The 18,349-nt window shown below is 36.5% G+C and overlaps 3 protein-coding genes across 4 annotated transcripts; 1 reads left to right on the top strand and 2 right to left on the bottom strand.

Annotated features, from left to right (window-relative positions):
• Positions 1-4,665, top strand: CCT4 (Chaperonin containing TCP1 subunit 4). The gene is made up of 11 exons (XM_053756828.2): positions 1-221; positions 931-983; positions 1,294-1,383; positions 1,669-1,836; positions 2,008-2,149; positions 2,320-2,528; positions 2,953-3,092; positions 3,248-3,452; positions 3,614-3,896; positions 4,081-4,277; positions 4,388-4,665. The coding sequence occupies exons 1-11, from the start codon at positions 116-118 to the stop codon at positions 4,403-4,405; spliced, it is 1,611 nt and encodes a 536-aa protein (XP_053612803.1). The 5' UTR covers positions 1-115; the 3' UTR covers positions 4,406-4,665.
• On the bottom strand, positions 4,650-6,329 carry MED8 (Mediator complex subunit 8). The gene is made up of 4 exons (XM_053756829.1): positions 5,854-6,329; positions 5,407-5,652; positions 5,086-5,182; positions 4,650-4,941 (listed from the first exon to the last, which is right to left on the bottom strand). Exons 1-4 carry the CDS (start codon positions 6,040-6,042, stop codon positions 4,700-4,702), a joined length of 774 nt encoding a protein of 257 aa, XP_053612804.1. The 5' UTR covers positions 6,043-6,329; the 3' UTR covers positions 4,650-4,699.
• Positions 6,330-6,927: 598 nt separating this feature from the next.
• Rab3-GAP (Rab3 GTPase activating protein) lies at positions 6,928-14,251 on the bottom strand. Of its 2 annotated transcripts, none has more exons than XR_010370105.1 (9): positions 14,042-14,251; positions 13,742-13,953; positions 13,191-13,440; positions 12,599-12,773; positions 12,125-12,274; positions 11,571-11,823; positions 8,886-11,387; positions 8,042-8,526; positions 6,928-7,364 (listed from the first exon to the last, which is right to left on the bottom strand). XR_010370105.1 is itself a non-coding variant. In XM_053756782.2 (9 exons), exons 1-9 carry the CDS (start codon positions 14,121-14,123, stop codon positions 7,191-7,193), a joined length of 3,996 nt encoding a protein of 1,331 aa, XP_053612757.1. In that variant the 5' UTR covers positions 14,124-14,251; the 3' UTR covers positions 6,928-7,190. The 2 variants fall into 2 exon arrangements, 1 of the variants encoding a protein (XP_053612757.1); XM_053756782.2 differs by having other exon boundaries at positions 8,329-8,526.
• Positions 14,252-18,349: the final 4,098 nt, after the last annotated feature.

The raw sequence follows: 18,349 nt of genomic DNA, 5'->3' as shown, positions 1-18,349 counted from the left end.
TAATGACAGTTTAGTAGAAAAGAAAGAGGAGGAAATTATTTTCGTATTTTGAGATTTATAATCCAGTTTAATCCTTCTCTTGTTTTAAAAAATCTAAATAAAATCAAATATAAACATGGCTCCAAAAGCTGGTGGTGATTCTGCCAAAGTTAATTCGGCAGTGTATAAAGATAAAAGTAAACCAACTGATATACGTCTAAGCAATATAAATGCTGCAAAAGGTATCCATACAACTGTTTATACTAATGCTCCAAATTCGATATTTTCTAATTTGTTTATATATTTTATGTTACAATATCAATTGAGGTGATGGAAATCGTATTCTGTAGGGGTTAAATGGCATTATATACCTCTATTATTGCTATAATAGCGATGATTCTCCGGTACGCTGCCGGCCGATCGAGTTTAGTTTAAGTACTACCTATTGAACTTTCATGCCTTAGTTTAACTATTGTCCAATGGTACAGAGGCTAGATATAGCTTACGGTAATATCAGATTTGAGGAAACTCTGAACATCCAAGAGAGGTATCACAATATTTCTCATCTGAGCCTATTCCCGTTAGTTCCTTCATCCTATCATCCTTCAGCCTATAATCGTGTTATTATCAATGTTTCATTTTTAAATGTACCAATAAGAGGAAAGAAATTGTTTACACGAGTCTGCAATAAAAATAAGTCTGCAAATTACATTGTCAATATCAAGCAAAGACAATGCTGAAAAATACAAATCAAAAATTCTCTGTGACTTTTTCCCTTTTAAAGTCAATTTTTAATAAACAATCACAATTGTCCATTTTTACAAGATTTTTTGATAAATATCAATTCTATTTTGGCCTGCAAAGTGAAGGTTTGCCAAGCACCCACACCAGTTATTGCAATTTTTTCTGGGGTTTGTAATGTAACCAAATATAATTGTCCACTTATTTCAGCTGTGTCCGATGCGATTCGTACAAGCTTGGGACCCCGTGGGATGGATAAAATGGTAAACAGTGTTCATGTTTATATTACTACTATATTATAGTTAATATATTAAATAGCTCATTATCCAGATTAATACTAGTAGAGGGGAATGATTTTTATTTTTCATTGTAAAGAGATATAGATTTCATGTTACTAGAGTTGCACAGAAGTCCATGTAGGGTTAGGCTCATGTAAATTCTGCAATCAGTTTTGTAAAAAATCATGAATAGAGTGAATCATGAATAGGCCAAATACTGGTCACTTCACTTCTGGCTCTTCATATAAAATGATTTATTTATCTACATGATCAATACATACATTTTAATTTTCAGATTCAAGCTTCGAATGGAGAAGTTACCATTACTAATGATGGAGCTACAATTCTGAAACAAATGAGTGTTATACACCCAGCAGCTAAAATGGTATTGTATTGATATCTATCAAATTTATTTATTATAAAAATGATTATCCTGAAAACTTAGATTTATTTTGCTTTACATTTGGGGCATGTTACATCATGTGCTGGAGCCTCACTGAGGACTATATAAAACATAACATTTAGTGTTCATTGTTAGTTACATTGCATAAAGAACCTAGCTGCAATTTTGTTATTCCTATGTATAGTGATTGCAGTGGTTACACCAATCAGCCAGTTGCATTCCTCTATCTTATTCTTTTTTATTTATTCACCTGTCATTTCATTTCAGTTGGTTGAGTTATCTCGGGCCCAGGATGTTGAAGCTGGTGATGGCACAACATCAGTTGTGGTGATTGCCGGAGCATTGCTTGATGCTTCTGAGAAACTCCTGCAAAAGGGAATCCATCCAACTGTTATTTCAGATGGTTTTCATAAGGCTTTACAAATTGCACTGCAGGTAAATCAATATATTTAAACTGCCTTGTCAAACGTGAGCAATATCTAATTTTCATTGTTCCTTGTAAACTACAAAGAAAATAATACAACAGACAATGAAATATTAAAATAAATTATATTTATATTAATTGTAGAGCTGATATAATAGTATTTTTATGTTTATCATTAAAAGGTAGTGGAAGGTATGTCAACACCAGTTGACCTGAACAATGAAGATGTACTTCTGAAGGCGGCTGCTACTTCGCTCAACTCAAAGGTTGTCTCACAGCATTCAACCATTCTTGCTCCAATTGCAGTACAGGCTATTCGTGCAGGTTAGTATATAATTATCAACTTGTGTATTCGCCCGTGAGGTGGCATAAGCACAGGGGCAGTTGACAAAGGAAATCGAAAAAGAATCGTCGCCTCTTTCACCCCATGGGCTGGCACAGTTAATAGGTTTGCTTTATAAATCCATCAATGCAATTTTATAACTTTTTTTAAGTGATGGAACCAATCCCTGGTGGTCCCGGCGCCCGTGTGGACCTCCGCGACGTGAAAGTGATCGAGCGCATCGGTGGGACAGTGGAAGACACAGAATTAGTACAAGGTTTAGTCATACCGCACCGCCCGTCCAATGTCAATGGACCACATCGCGTCGAGAAGGCTAAAGTCGGACTTATCCAGTTCTGCATTTCACCGCCTAAAACAGATGTAGGTACCACGCATCGTTGTTGAACATGAAGCTCTCTATAGATTATTCTGGAGACAGTAGTCTACTCTTAGATGCAAAGTTCATATTGTTACTCTTTTATGATGTATGTATATGTACAGATTACAGATATGATATGACATATAGCTCTCTATACTACTCCAAGCAAGAGAGGGGATCGGCCGTCGGACGAAAGAGATAGCAATATATGTATGTTGCATCAGAAAGTTGTTAGCAGTGCTGTCTCCTGTATTATTAAAATTGAGATGAAAGATTTCACCCAAACATAGTTACTTTCATACATACATTACATTGCAAGTTAAATAAATCTCTGGTAATCTAGACTTCTCTCTCTTAGAATGCATTGGCACTTAAAAATAGTACATAGAGTATTTTTTATTATAATAAAACCAATCGCTTTTACAGATGGATCACAATGTGATTGTATCAGACTACGCCGCTATGGACCGTGTGTTGAAGGAAGAACGCCAATACATTTTGAATATTGTGAAACAAATTAAGAAGGCTGGATGTAATGTACTTCTGGTACAGAAGTCCATATTAAGGTGTGTACAACCTTCACAGGCATGTTTTCACGTAAAATTTTCAATTATATAGTATTTGACAAAACACTACAAACTACTAGCATTCTATATTTATTTACATAACAGCAGCTGTTGTAAACGAAAGATATTTTACAAAAATGTCCCAACTTTTTCAGAGATGCTCTCAGTGACTTGGCCGTCCATTTCTTAGATAAGATTAAGACAATGGTCATTAAGGACATTGAGCGTGAAGATATAGAGTTTGTGTGCAAGACACTTGGATGCAGACCCATTGCTTCCCTTGATCATTTCACTGCTGAGAACTTGGTCAATGTTGATTTGGTAGAGGAAGTAAGCGAGCCTAGCGGCAAATTTGTTAAGGTCAGTTTTTATTATGCTATTACTCTTTTGTCAAAGAAGTAATCTTATGACTTATTCATGTGACAGATAGAGATAAAAGAAAACTCATAATCGTTTTCCGTATAGGTTGTGGGGACATGGCCGCAAGCTTGGTAGTATAAAAAAAAATATATTCCGCACAGATGACGGGGTGCAGCGGCGGCGGGCACACGGTGTCGGTGGTGGTGCGCGGGTCGAGTGGCGCGGTGGTGGCGGAGGCGGGCCGCTCGCTGCACGACGCGCTGTGCGCCGTGCGCTGCGTGGCGCGCCGGCCCGCGCTGCTGCCCGGCGGCGGCGCGCCCGAGGCCGCCGCCGCCGCCGCGCTGGCTCACGCCGCCATCGCCGCGCCCGGCGCCGACCACTACTGCCTTAGAGCCTACGCTGATGCTTTGGAAGTCGTGCCATCTACTCTAGCCGAGAACGCCGGTGAGTTACAGTCGATTTGTCTAGGTTTGCTTAGTAGTGGTGTCCTAGATTACCCGGTTCCGGCGCTCACCACCACTAACTATTCGTATTTGATTATAGTTTCATTAAGTGAATGCGTATACATTTTATACACAGGTCAACCTTATTGTAAAATGGTATAAAATGTGAAAATTATAATGTGCAGGTTTGAACCCGATCGAGACGGTGACGGAGCTGCGCGCGGCGCACGCGGCGGGCGGCAGCGGCGCCGGCGTGAACGTGCGGCGCGGGCGCGTCACCGACATGCGGCAGGAGAGCGTGCTGCAGCCGCTGCACGTGTCCGCCTCCGCGCTCGCGCTCGCCACAGAGACCGTGCGCGCCATACTCAAGATCGACGATATTGTGAGTTACGCTATGCCGGCTGCCGAAACGTTCACCGAACTTTGTCACATTCGGCATACAGTTAAGTTAACAGCATAGGTACTATTACTAATTATTATTTTCTGTTACAGGTAAACACGGTAAATTAATAGGGTTTGGATGCCGCATGGAAGATTAATAAAGTATTAATTTACATTTCACAATTACATTGTCACATGTATTGAAGTTTAATATGAAACTGTGTTAATCTTATTATAATGGTCAGTATCATTTAGTTTAAAAAAAAAAATTCATTAAAATAGAATTGAAATGCTGGCCATCACTCTAACATGTACTGTAATATTGATTTAATTTTAATATGTTGCTTAATGCTACTGAAATAAAAGTAATAAAATTCAATAAGAATTTATTATTTCCTTCTTCATACCATTTTTTTCTTATTCTTACCTCTGATATGGGTGTATTTGATTGGCCGCCTTGATATTGGTTTTGATAGCAGAAGGTGCTTTGGGCATGGTTGGAGGCACAGGTCCCATCTGGGGAGCTGGGCCACGCGCGGGCCCCATAGGTCCCGGCCCCACTCCCCCAGGTCCCATTGGAGGCATTCCCGGGCGAAGACCTTTGCCTGTCCCCACAGCTGTTACTAAGGCGTGGGTGTCCGAAATAATATGTGTTGGTTGCATACCTACACAAAATGTTATAATTTAATACTCAATTTCAACCTATGGCATGCTGCAAGCACAATGAGTTAGCAGCCAACTAGAAACTAACAAGTACAGGGTTTTTATCTGACCAAAATGTAATTAACTTATTAGAAATATATGTTTACCTGCAGATCTCATAGATTCACCTTCCCATTCTTCTCGTCCTTTTGAAATGATTTCCCACACATGACTTACAACTTTAGCAAATTGTGCAACTTGTTTCTGGAATTATTAAAAATATTATGCATGAAAATGTCTGAAACTAAGCTGTATTTTGACTGATTTCACAAATCCTAAAAGTGTTTTTAGAAATAATTAAAATTTCATGGAAAGACCTTCAAATTTTAAGCTATTAAAATAGGCTTTGATGGTATGGTCACATGAGAAGAGAGGAGTATAACATAAGGTTAATGAGAAAAAAGTAGGGGCAGGTCATTATTCTTTACCTGAGCTGTATCGTAACTGAGTGTGCTGGCTTTATGGTTAAATTGCTGCAACCGTTGTTCAGCCTGAGGCTCAGGCTTAGTTCTCAGCAAATCGGGCACCAGGTCATGGGTACAAGCAGGCACCCTCCCTTCTGTCAACCGGACTAAAGATTCATCACGTTCACAACTCAGCTGCAGAGGTAGCACTATTCTAGATCTGAGTGATGCTGCCACTTCTGCTTGCAAAATTTTGCTCAAACCCGTCAACTGTAGATAAATATAAACATTTCAAATAGAAGAAAAACATCATTTTTATAAATATTGTAAAGGCATCAAAGCTTTCTAGTTCAAGAATGAATGATCCTACAAATACAATTTATAAATTAGGTAGTTTGTAAATAAACCCCACATTGGAAATTCGATTTTTCTAGGCACTTTAACTCATTCAAAAATATTTGTATCACTTACATGACCAGACAAGATAGCATAGTTATCCAAGAAGGTTGGCCAGTTAATTGTTTCATGCTCAGTTTCCAATTTATTTAGAAGCGCTTGGATGGCAACCTTCAAATCATTCACCCTGGTCAAAATGGCCTGTATTGTGGCTTCCAATTGCTTTTCTTCTCTTTGTTGCATATTCATGTTCATATTCATCATTTTGCAATTACTTCACAACTCTTCGCACAGCTCAGACAAACAGATCAACCAACCAACACAGGTTTCTGATTGATTTATTTAAGTTCCAATTTCAAAGGATTACCTACGTTTTATTGTTTTAGTTTGTGATATTGCTACTGATAAACGTATATAAATTACAATACAAAAATATTATAAGCCCACCAAAATCAAAATACGGGAGAAAACAATAATAATTCGCGTGGGTGGTAGTACTATAGGTATTAGGTAAGGTAGGCTGTACCTTTTTTTCGTTTCACTCACTCGCATCTTTTCCCAATGTGACACTGACAGATCAACTTTGACTCCATAGATATTTTTTTTTGTTTAGTTTATCCCATGCAAAGATTTTGGATACGTAATGTTTTTATATCTGTGCCATGGATTTAGGATTTAGTATTTCAAAGGGACTGAGTTTTTTTTGATGAGCTTTATTCATACTAATATTACTGGCAGTATTATATAATACTATATATATATATATATATATATATATATATATATATATATAGCACATATATATGTGCTAATATTTGTATTTCTGTTTGTAATAAACTCAAAAAGTACTGAACCTATCTTGATGAAATTTGGCACAGCGACAGACAAAACGTTCAAGACTAGACGTAGGCTACTTTTTTAAATTATGGTTTTATCCAAGCGAAGCCAGGATGGGCAGCTAATATAATGTGTATAGACACAACGCTGGAATTAGTTGATGCTGAATTCTAACGCAATGCACTTTGCTCGTCTGACTGTGGCTACGCTCCAAATAATTACCTATACGAAAATTTATTTTTGTAATAATTTAATAAATCTATTTCAATTATGATATTTTTAAATAACAGCAACCATAAGAAAACAAACCTGGGAGATAAAATAAGCAAATATATTATTTCTTCATGGTTTTAGTTTTAAACATTATATTACAGCTTATTGATAAAATGTCATGAAATAAATTATAGTAACACCATGCCATTTATATAGATTCCTTAATAAAGTAATTACCTACATTTTATTCTTTATCCAGTAATTGTTCATAAAATCATCAAATTAATAGTTTTCTCAAGTCCATTTGTGTTAACACCAACGTTATTAATATTTACAATTATTTATTCATATGTAATTAAACTTTAAAGTTTTCTTTTTAAAATTACTTCACAGTTCTCTAAAATAATTTCAGTTAATTTATTATTTTGCAAGTCTTGAACATCATTCGGTCTTTTGCGAATTTGGTATAATAGTTTCTGTAAAACAGACATAGTGGTGGCGAGAGAAGGATGGGCGGGTATCGAGGTGTCCAGTACCTGAAATACAAGAAAAAATATTATCACTACATAGTATAAAACAAAGTCGCTTCCCGCTGTTTGTCCCTTTTTTTTTGTCTGTATGCTTACAGACTTTCTTTGTGACTTAAAACTACAAAACTGATTTTGTTAGGTAGTTATTTCAGAGGAAGGTATATAAATATATGTAACATGCAAAATATTGCACCCGTGCGAAGCCGGGGATGGTCGCTAGTTGGCATTATGCCAGCTCCACATTGTCGCCAAACTTTGGCGGCTTCGGCATACATTGCTGGTCTATCATTGCTATAAATAAAAACACTCATAGAAACTATGAAATGTTCATGTATTCGGATTCAGATTCTGATCTGTCCAGAGTTCGGCGACATTGTGGAGAAGAAAGTAGAATTTACCAGAATTAGTAAAATCCTTAAGTACAAAGGTCGTCTGCATTATATCCACAAAGCTATTATACTGGTGTTCATGGACTGCAGTGTTTGCTTACCATCAAACATCCTACATGCCGGTTTGCCTACTATGATACTAATATAGTATAATAAACTTTGTAGCGGCATACCGTTAGAAGGCAGCCTATTGCCTCCCTTCTCTATGGCCGTGTGTTGATGGCCTATTTTCGACGAGTGCGTGCCTCCCGTTCCCGTTCTGGTCTTTGACATGTATAGGCGTGTTACACATACCTACACATTATTCTACGCAGGTCGAGCTGGAATGCTCCCGCGCCGTAAATGTTTCTTGCCATATATCGTATGTGTCATCACTTATAGTAGGTAAACCATTTGTGAGTTCATGTGGAATTGTGTCGACCCGTTAATATACAATCTTTCATTCTCTTGGCTGTGTTTGTATTACAATACAAGAGCTATGAGTTGATTTATTGACGCATACTATCTCTTTGAACCATGCAATTAAGATCAGTACGCTTGTTACAAATGTTTCTTTGTCAAGAAATAAAGTAAAAACTTGCCGTATTCTGAAGCCGCTTGTATAGATTAGGCGAGACTGTAACAATCCATTCTTTGTGATTGCTAGAATGTTCCAAGCTACGCTTTAAGCGTTGTATAGTAATGGCCAGCAAAGATGGCTGCGCTTGCTCGGGTTCTTTCAACAATCCAACGAGGCTCTCCGCCAGCGTGTCGTAGCCTAGATGATACAAACCTATGACCTGTAATAATAATGTTCATTATTACGTAATCCACACTTCCATACTCATACATGCGAAAGTCTGTCTGTCTGTTCCGCTTTCTTAGCTAAATCGCTGGACTGATTTTGATGAAATTAGGTGCGAGAAACGTTTAAACATAGGCTACTTTTTACTTTAAAAATCAATCCCCAATATTACAGCTGCCTAAAATGCGAATATATGTTTTTATTTACCTCTTTACTCTTTATTTAATCACTTACCATCGATATCTAGAAGCTAGAAAATTGATCCACATAATTTGAATGGACCTATTTTATACTCTTATGGGTGTAAACCACGTTTTAACTAACTAGCAAAGCTTATTTTTATAAAAGGAGCACCTGTTGACGTCGAACAAAATCGATGTCGACGTTCCACAGTTCAGCTAAGACAGTGATTTTCTCGGCCCACAGCGAACACTCTCTATCGTCGTACTGCTTGAACGGGCCTTCGCTAGCAACGGTAGTTATCGTCTCGATGGCGGCCCGAATCAGCTTCGTTATAAATTTCATCCTCGGAGTCCTCAACTTTTCCGACGCCTTTAGGCTTATTTCTCTAACGACCACGTTTCCTGTGAGCGCGTCAAATATGTACTGATAGTCTATATCGTACAGAGTGTCCAGAGGCTTTGAAAATTTCAAGTTATAGTGGCACTGGTAATAAACAGTACAAGATATTTGATAATTTAAGTTGAGTATGTCAACGTTAACGGGTTTTGTGTCTTGAGCCACTTCGACCAAAGATGGCGTATTCTCATCCCATATTTTTTCGTATTGCACTTCACATTTCGCTTGGTCAGTAGGTGTCGACAAACACTTGAAGTAAAGGTTTAAATATTCTGTTGTAAATTCAAGGAAAGTCAACATATTCGTGTTGTTGAAACCCAAATCTTGTAGACACAGAGGATCTTTTGGCAACCTTCCAACCTTATTCACCAACCGGCAAGTCGTTTCAAACACGTTTTTAATATAAGTAGACCATATTATGGAGAACAAGCCAAGTTTTAAATGGATATCGCTTAAATTAGCAAGGCATGAAATAACAGCCTTCAACTCTGAAGTTTTTTGCATATTTTTTTGCCATGCCATCGCGTACTCCCAGCACATGTTAGCAATGATGTAATTAGACGCAGTGCTCAATGGAAATTGGCGACATAATAATGACAACCATTTGAATATGGTTGGATTATCGTCAACATATTTCCGATTGTTTTCCATAAAGACGTAAGAAGGGTCATCATCTTCTTCTGAATCTGAAGAAGAATCGTTTATAGCCACATGCTTCTCCATTAACTCATTAGCTATCACAGCCTCCGGCGACACTCCCATGCCACAAAGCCATTTCGCTATCAATTCTGTGATTGATCCCTTGCCTCTTGTGTAAATGAATTTTAAATTTATATTTAATTCATCAAATGACAGTTTCGGCAATGAATTTCCCTTGAAGTCTTCTTTAAAGAGTAGAACAATACTCAGAATGGAAATATCTTCGAGTTTGCCAATCAACATGCCCCACTTGGCGTTCTCCTTGGTGACAGACTCCCAAGCTTCATCTTCAATGGAGTTTTGTTCAAACAACCTACCAACAGCTTTGCACACCATTGCTACTATCATGCTCCTTAGAGGACAAGGCATGTCGGCCAACATATCCCGGATGCCTTCCCACCACGGAGAAATTTCATTATAGCAAATATTCACAGCATCATTGGTCACTTGACACAAATAATAAAGAACTGCGATCACTTTCTCGATCAGATCTATATGTATTTGTTCTAATGGCATATTCATTATATGTAAAATTATCAACTTGACAATATCTTTTGGATCAATGTTACTCTTTCTCACGAATTGTGTTAACAATTTCAAATCATTCATTCCAAATATTGTTTTGAATATGTTTGAAGCCAAAGCGGTGAGTTTATCTTCAGACGCGTCCGATTTTAATGATATCAATTTGGATTTTCCATCCAAAACGAAACAAGATACAAATTCTTTGAAGTTACTGGTATTGTAGTCAGCAAACTTAACTTTGGCATGTTGGTGATCTTTGTAATAATTTTCTTGTGCTAAATGCAACATTTTCTCCAAAATACAATTGTCATCTTCTAAAAGAATAAATTCTCTGTTTAGTTCTTTGTCCTCGTTCACGTTATCTAAATCTTCTTCATCGGGACTATCGCCGATTTTAGAAATAAATTCTTGAACATCTGCAGTCTCTTCATTATTTATCTGCCTATAGAAAAGCGTTATCAACGCTATATTAGAAAAATAATTTCTGACATCTTGCCCTTCTGGACTGGAATCATCAGCAATAGAATTCCAATAAAAATCCAAACAACACATGATTACCTTCGGCGGAATATTATACTTTCTCAGAAGTAAATCTATACAGTGTCTTTTCAATTCTAAAGTTTTCAACTCAGAGGCCCTTTTGATGATTTCATCTAAGAATTGGTCTGAATGTTCGGGGCCTTTTTTCACGTGCTCTCTCAGTTCGCGCAACGTGTGAAGATCTTTGGATCTCTGCGAATGTTCTCCGTCCAGGGCGTAAAAGAATGGAATGTTGAACTTCTTCAGTTTGCCGTCAGGATCGATGAGCACACATTGAAACTCGGGCAAGTTCAGCTTTTTGTGAGTATAATTTTTTTCAGCGCCGACCAGCCCGCACGTGTTGTAAAGTAATCGTCCGTTCTTCGTCGCCGTAAACACGGCTACACGGTTTCCTCTCTGCATTAGCCTTATGTCTATTAAACCTTTCTTAGGATTGTAGATGATAAGGAATATTGCTCGTTTAATTTCCTTGACTACAGATAACTGAGGTTTCTTGTTATCTACGTCAAATATCTGTAAACATAAAAAAGTATCTACATTCCATACATTTACTGGACAAAACAGTTCTAAAAAGCATAAACAATATATAAGTGGATTTTTATGCTAAGAACCTATATTTCTTTGTTTATAAATAAAGATTGTTTTAATTAGTATTTAATTATGTATTTTAATTTAAATAAACTAGGATCTACCAACCTGTACAAATCCACATTGCGCATCTCTACACCCTTTGAATAAGCGGATCAAATATCCTTTTTTGACATCGAGCACAGCTACGCGGCCGAAGCTGTCGGCGGCGGCGGCCAGCCGGCGGTCCGGCGACACGACCACTGAGGTGCCCTGCCTCTGGCTGTCGTACAAACCATTGCGCATCGACAAGTTCTCCGAACGCAGCAGAGGTTCTGTGTTGGTTGGGACATTCTCAGCATTGCTACCCCCTAGCCACCCCCTGAGACCAGAAAAACACATACAATAAAAAAGCAAAAAAATGATGATTTTCGAGAATAATAGGTACTTATAGATTTTGTTGATTAATTGTGTAATATTTCGATGCTATAGCTCATTTAGATCTAGAGGTAGTGACATAAAATCGTTTATTTAATTTCATGATGTTTGTTTTAATTATGTTTTTTATTTGTTGTTTTTTATATGTTTTTTATTTGCTGGTTGGTAGAAAGGTGGTGGTTTGGTGAGGTGATTGTGACTTAATTTTTTTCTGTTTGAGAACTTATATTATTAGTATAACTTACGGTAAAGCTGATTTAATTTTATTAGCCACAGCCCTGGCCACGTCCTGAAGAGGAGGTGTGGTGCCGCCTTCAAGCGCGTAATGGAAGCCTATGTAGGGCTTCAGTCCTGCCCCCAATATTAGGGAGTTTACAGGAGGTATTGAACGATACCTGTAATCAAAAATTGACTATGATCTAAGTGAAAAAAGCCAAGCAAAAGTAGGGTAATGTTTATTTTGGCTGCACAAGCAATTATAAAAGCCTGACATTGTGCAGCTATATCCGTACGCCTGGCAACCCTAAATTTATTCCAGAAGAAAAATATCAAATGCTGCTTTTTAAGAATCAAAATAATCATACATTTATTTATATATCATTTATTTATTTATCAACTAGTGATCGATGTATAAACCATAGACCCCTCGCTAGTTGTTTTTTTGATTAATCAGGTTCTCAAAAATCAGCATTTGAAATTTTTCTCAAATACTAACTCACCATGTGTCATATCCACCATATGTGGATGCTGCCAACAAATGGTCATATGTGTTCTTAAGTTCCAAGCCAACTACTTCAGCATCATTGATGGTTTCCTGTTCGGATGTAAATGACCATTTCCTGATATTGATGTTGCGATTATCAACTGTGTACTCATTGAGAATACCTGCTTGAACTGTAGATTTCAAATTCATGTTAGGTATAAACCAACAGAATACTACTATGGTTAAAGTCTATTATCTTATAGTTATAATATACAATATATATTAATAATATAAGGATAACTCTATCAAATAAATAAACATAACTGTATTGTATTGAGCTTTCTTGATATGTTCTTTTTCTGCCTTTTATGTTTGTAGATATGTTTTAAATGTTCGAGGATCTTTATTTTACTTCTATTCCATACAATTACATAACTCAACAATTAATTATATTATTTTAACATAAAACAAGATATTTTTGCCTCGTATTGTTAATTACATAATGTGAATTTATCTACAACTTGTTACTACCAACTTGTTAGTTGTTGTTATCATGTTTTTCCATGGTTAGTATTAGTTTCCTGAAAAAAATCAATTAATAAACATACCTCTAGCCAATTGAGCTTTTGCAATCTTAAGAGTTTGAAATAGGCTGGCTCCAGAAATAATACATTCAGAATTTTGAAAGAGGATATTGATATCATCAGGTAGAGTCCCGTATGTGCCTGTGTGACATGTTATTTTCATGACTGGTTTGTCGTCCAGCTTCTCGAGAAGTAGCAAATGGCCCGTGTTAGTGTAAAACCCAACACTACCATTTTTAAATCCGACAATTACACAAAACCAGTCCGGACCATTCTGAAATTTGTAATTCTGTAGGTTATTTAGCAGAAGAATATAAATACTATAATTAGTCTCCCTCCCCGCTACCAAACACTCAGGTCTTGTTTATAAAGTTATACATTTGATATGTACACATACACAGTAAAAGTTCATGTACAAGAAATGCATCCTTATTGTTTGCATGAGTTAAAACATTCAACTTTCAACTGAAATCTGGAGGGAAGGTGAACGAATCGTTTCAAATGGGGGTCGGAGAGTGTCCTTACTGTACGTAGTATGTACTCTTTATTATACAGTGCCACTACTGTAAATTTACCTGTGATGACTGTTGAGATGGGCAAATAGGTAAAACCAAAATAACTGTTATTTCCGTAGGCAGTGTCCCACTCCATGACACTATGTATGTGTTGCTATCAGTCGAACTGATCCACTGAGTAGTCAGTAAACTCAATCGATTTCTGTGCCCCACTGCAAGCAAGTTGCCACAAGATGATAAAGACATTGGACATTGGGTTAACCAGTTCGTATCTGAAATACAAAATGTGGGTTTAACAGTTTAATGATATATATGTTGCATTAAACTTTAAAGATTTTATTGTATACGTTTCAAGATCACCTTCTTTTTCAGGAACAAAGAGTGCTCGCCCAAGGCTTGAAATATCACCACAATCAGCAAATTGTTCTATTTCGCACGTCATGATTCCGGCTTGAAAATAAATTTAAGACAATGCATGGAATTTATTGTATTTTAGTAAAGTTTATTTTATTTCTTAGATTATTTATACAAGTAAACAAGACTTTTATTATTGACAGATGACAGACAACAGCTGAGTAGGTGGTTGACAAGGCCTTATTGACAAAAAAACTGGCATTGGCCAAGACCTTTTTTTTCATATATTCGTAGAGATAGGTAAAGAAATCTAAGCCTATACAGCCACTTGGCGAAGACAAGCTCATGACAAACCTTAGTGACAAACCGATGCAAATGACATTCCAACAAATATTTTGGCTGACTTGTATTTTATAACGCAATGAAAAAGTATTGTTTATGAACATATAGTATATCTGTACCTTTCCATTCGGATGTACCATTATTTAACATTGCCTTTAGAATTAATTTTACTAAATTACTACGTAACTACGTAATGTCAGTTGGTACACTTGTCCAGCCCATGGGCTGACCAATACTGCAGTGTGTGTAAGCCTGTAAAAACAAAATTAGTACCTACTAATATAATTACAACTAGACTTATCCCTTTCTGGGATAAGTCCGCCTTTGTACGCGTCTCTTTATTTTACTGCTTTCTTTGTATATGTTTTCTTCGTGCAATAAAAAGTTTACAAACAAACAAACTAGAGTGAACGAAGGTGGTAGCTCCCGCGCAGAGTGTAAGAACCGATCAAGGGAAAGGGCTATAAACGAGAGATTCCTCTTATAGCAATCGGTCTCATGTACCTAGTCTCAATTTGTACTAGTACGCTATACAGTTAAACGTGGCGTGGCCTTCGGGTATCGCAGCTCTTGGTTCTGTCTACTCCGTAAGCGATAAAGACGTGATACTGTATATGTATCTAGACTAGACTATCTAACTAAATGATTACTGCCGACTTCCTAAGTCTTCTAACTGATGTCACGTCGGGAGTATTCAGAGTCATAAGTACCTAACTTTGTATCTACCTACTATTTGGCAAAAAAGAAAACCATGAAAATAAAACAATAAATTAAAATGTACTTACTCAACTTTTTAAAAATCATTAATTCACACACATAGTGACATGCATTCACTGGATAATAAGTGGTAAACATCTTGAAATGTTTTTACGGGCTCCGGCGACAAACTTGAGCTCGGCGAAAATTTGCCACAGCCCTGATTTTCAGCTGGACTTACAAAAATTGTGTAGGTAAGCTTTCATTTCATTAGGTCGAGGAGACTAGCCGAGTAGTCGAGTGTCTTGTCTTCGTCCGGGGTGGCGTCCTATGAAGGGCTATTGTCTGCCACTCGAAGTGCATCTATTGCTATACTAACACCTACAAAAGTTTACTAAACTACCTGGTTTTCTTGTAACTACCCAACGTTAATTTTTAATTTGCTCTTGCTAATTATTACTATGCATAAAAAGTAAACTTATATTACCTTAGCATATCCGGTGTAGTATGTAGCTATTAAATATTTAATTTTATAATTAAAAATACACTACAAGGGCTACACTTACCTAGCGAGTACCAGCCCTCTTCACTAATTAGTTTCTTTGAAATAATAAGCTGTTCCTACTTAGGTAATTAGACATTTATCATTAAGTGGAGAGAAAAGAAACGTTATAATTTTATAACGTTTCTTTTTAACCTTATTAAAACCTAACAATTAACAAACAATAAAAAAATCTTACAACTATTTAGTTGCAATTACAACTAGTAATTGCAACTAAATAGTTGTAAGATTTTTTTTATTGTTTTGTTAATTGTTAGATTTTTATGTCATTGTCATCTACTACCACCGCCAATAGCGAATCGACTCGACCAATTTTATGTTGTAAAATGATGTTGTACCTAACTTTGATTTGTCCGTATATCTGTATGTCTGCCTGTGTTATCGTAGCTCTCAACTGAGGAACCAATTTTGGTTGTCTCTTATCTATAATACAATGTCTGCCTAATATGAATTTATTTTAGATACAAATATGGTATCACGTGTTTGTGAGGTAAGTAAAGCGCTGAGTTTGCTACCTCATATATATATATATGAGGTAAGTATGACAAAAATCACCAGTTTATAGTCCTGTCTCTTGATTGGCTCTTACAATCTGCGCGGGATGTAATGCCGATGGCATATTCTGTTTTTCTTTTTTACTCTCCCAGAACAGCATGAGAGCAATTTATACTTGCCTACTTCAAATACAATAAATGAAAAACCTTGTTAGCAACATGTTCTTAATTGATACATGGCAGACTTGGCGCGAAATTAATATCTTACTATGTACCTATGTGCATGAGCTCTGGTTCTTCGCTGCAGCTTCAATTCATTTCCAGCTATAAATTTAATCTAAACGTCGTGTAGTTCCACCATTTGGAAGATTAGCGGATGCCTGTTGTTGGCATTTCAGATGAAATGAAGATAGAAGATTTTCGAATTAATGCTTCTGCCAAATTTCGCTAAATCGGGACATTATTCCGAAATAGAGCGTAATCTTATGGGAATATATAAAATAGAGAAATACAGAAACAAAGATTATTCACATATCATAAATTGGTATTTGTAAATGTTCCTTGGCCGGACATAAGGATTTTAAAACGAAGTGAAGACGTAGAAGCACATGACGACGTAGGCTAGTTGACGTAGCTTTGTTAGAGCGCAGATATCTCTTGGTTGTTATGTCGTGTGGAGAATGTAGAAGTTGGATTCCTACCATATGGCATATAATGTAGTATATACATGCCATATGCCACATATATACTATATTTGCTACATAATTTATCACAAATAAATGACCTGGCAAATTCCAAGTATCTAGTTGTTGTATTTTCTTGGTCATAGCGCGTAAAATGTCTAGAAAGATATCACAGAAATAGTCAGTGTACTTGTATGTGGACTGTATTTAGGTGTATTGCAATTTTACGCCCGGCTGGGCTTGACTTCAATGTTACGAACGGGCACCTCTATAGACTCCGAGTATAACTCTTTGCAAGATTTATGATGTCATATTTTCTGCATCAAACAGTGTGTGTATGTACGGTAGATGTTGTGTGTTGTACGAATTAACTTTGCCAGATAACTATTCTAAAAGGGGTGCTTGATATTATTTGCTATGTAGTGTAGATATTATTAGGTAGACATTTTCATCTATGTGTGTTTAAAAAATAATTTGAGTAGTAAGTATTTCAGTATCTAATCTACCTATTATAGATACCTACATATTTGTAACATCATTGTTGCAAGCTGCACTGTTGTTGTTTAACTAACAATAATACTACAGTATACTTACCTACTTAATTTCAGTTAAACAAATTGATTCTACTAAGTACGTATTATCAGATTAGCTAGATAATAACTATAAAACAGTTTCCATATTTTCCCCAACACCAAGAACAAAACGAAACAGGTCCGCCCGAAATAATTAATAGTGGCGCAATAATTTTATATAATCAAGTGAGATAAAATAAGTAAAACATCTAGTTTCCACTAACCCAGCCAATAGTAATATATGTTGATTCTGCACAATAAAACAGTTCTGTGAAAACGTGCCGGAGTGGCGACGCTCAATCCAGTCCAAGTGGTTGGGGTTTTGACTTAATGTCTTGCTGATCGTGATTACCTGCGCAACGAAGAGGCCAATGAGAACCGTACGAAGTTCGTGACTTAATTAAAGTGGACAAAAAATCCCACCATTTCGAATCCTCTAACGAAACGTCTTGACTCGAGAGCGAAATTACAAAGTCTCAGCGTTTTGTTCCGAAATGAAAATTAATTTCGCTCGATGATAGGCAAAAGGGACCGGGCCTGAATCACAGTTATTTATTTATTTATAGCGAAACGTTATTAGGTTTGTGTAATTTCGAAGAGAATCGACAATTTGTGATGGAATTTCTAGAATCATTTGGGCATACATATTCATTTTTCATATAGAAAATGATAGTGTGATGATTAGTAACAAAATAAATCTATACTAATATTATAAAGAGGTAAGCGTTTGTGACTTTGTATGTTTGAGGCGGGTAATCTACGAAACTACGTAACCGATTTCTATATTTGCTATATTTTTGCCAAGATTGCTAAATTTCTTCTCAAAATTCCAACGAGAGCGAAGCCCCGGGCAACATCTAATAATTAATAATAATAATACTCAATTTATCACATTTCCGGGAGATCGACTCTTCTCTAACTTATAGAACTTATTGCATAAAGCACTTTCTGATAAAAATATTGTT

The sequence above is a fragment of the Plodia interpunctella genome, chromosome 16, assembly GCF_027563975.2.
Source record: "Plodia interpunctella isolate USDA-ARS_2022_Savannah chromosome 16, ilPloInte3.2, whole genome shotgun sequence".
Classification (NCBI taxonomy): domain Eukaryota; kingdom Metazoa; phylum Arthropoda; class Insecta; order Lepidoptera; family Pyralidae; genus Plodia; species Plodia interpunctella.
Note: the sequence above shows the minus strand (reverse complement) of the source record. Positions and strands in the feature narration are given on the sequence as shown.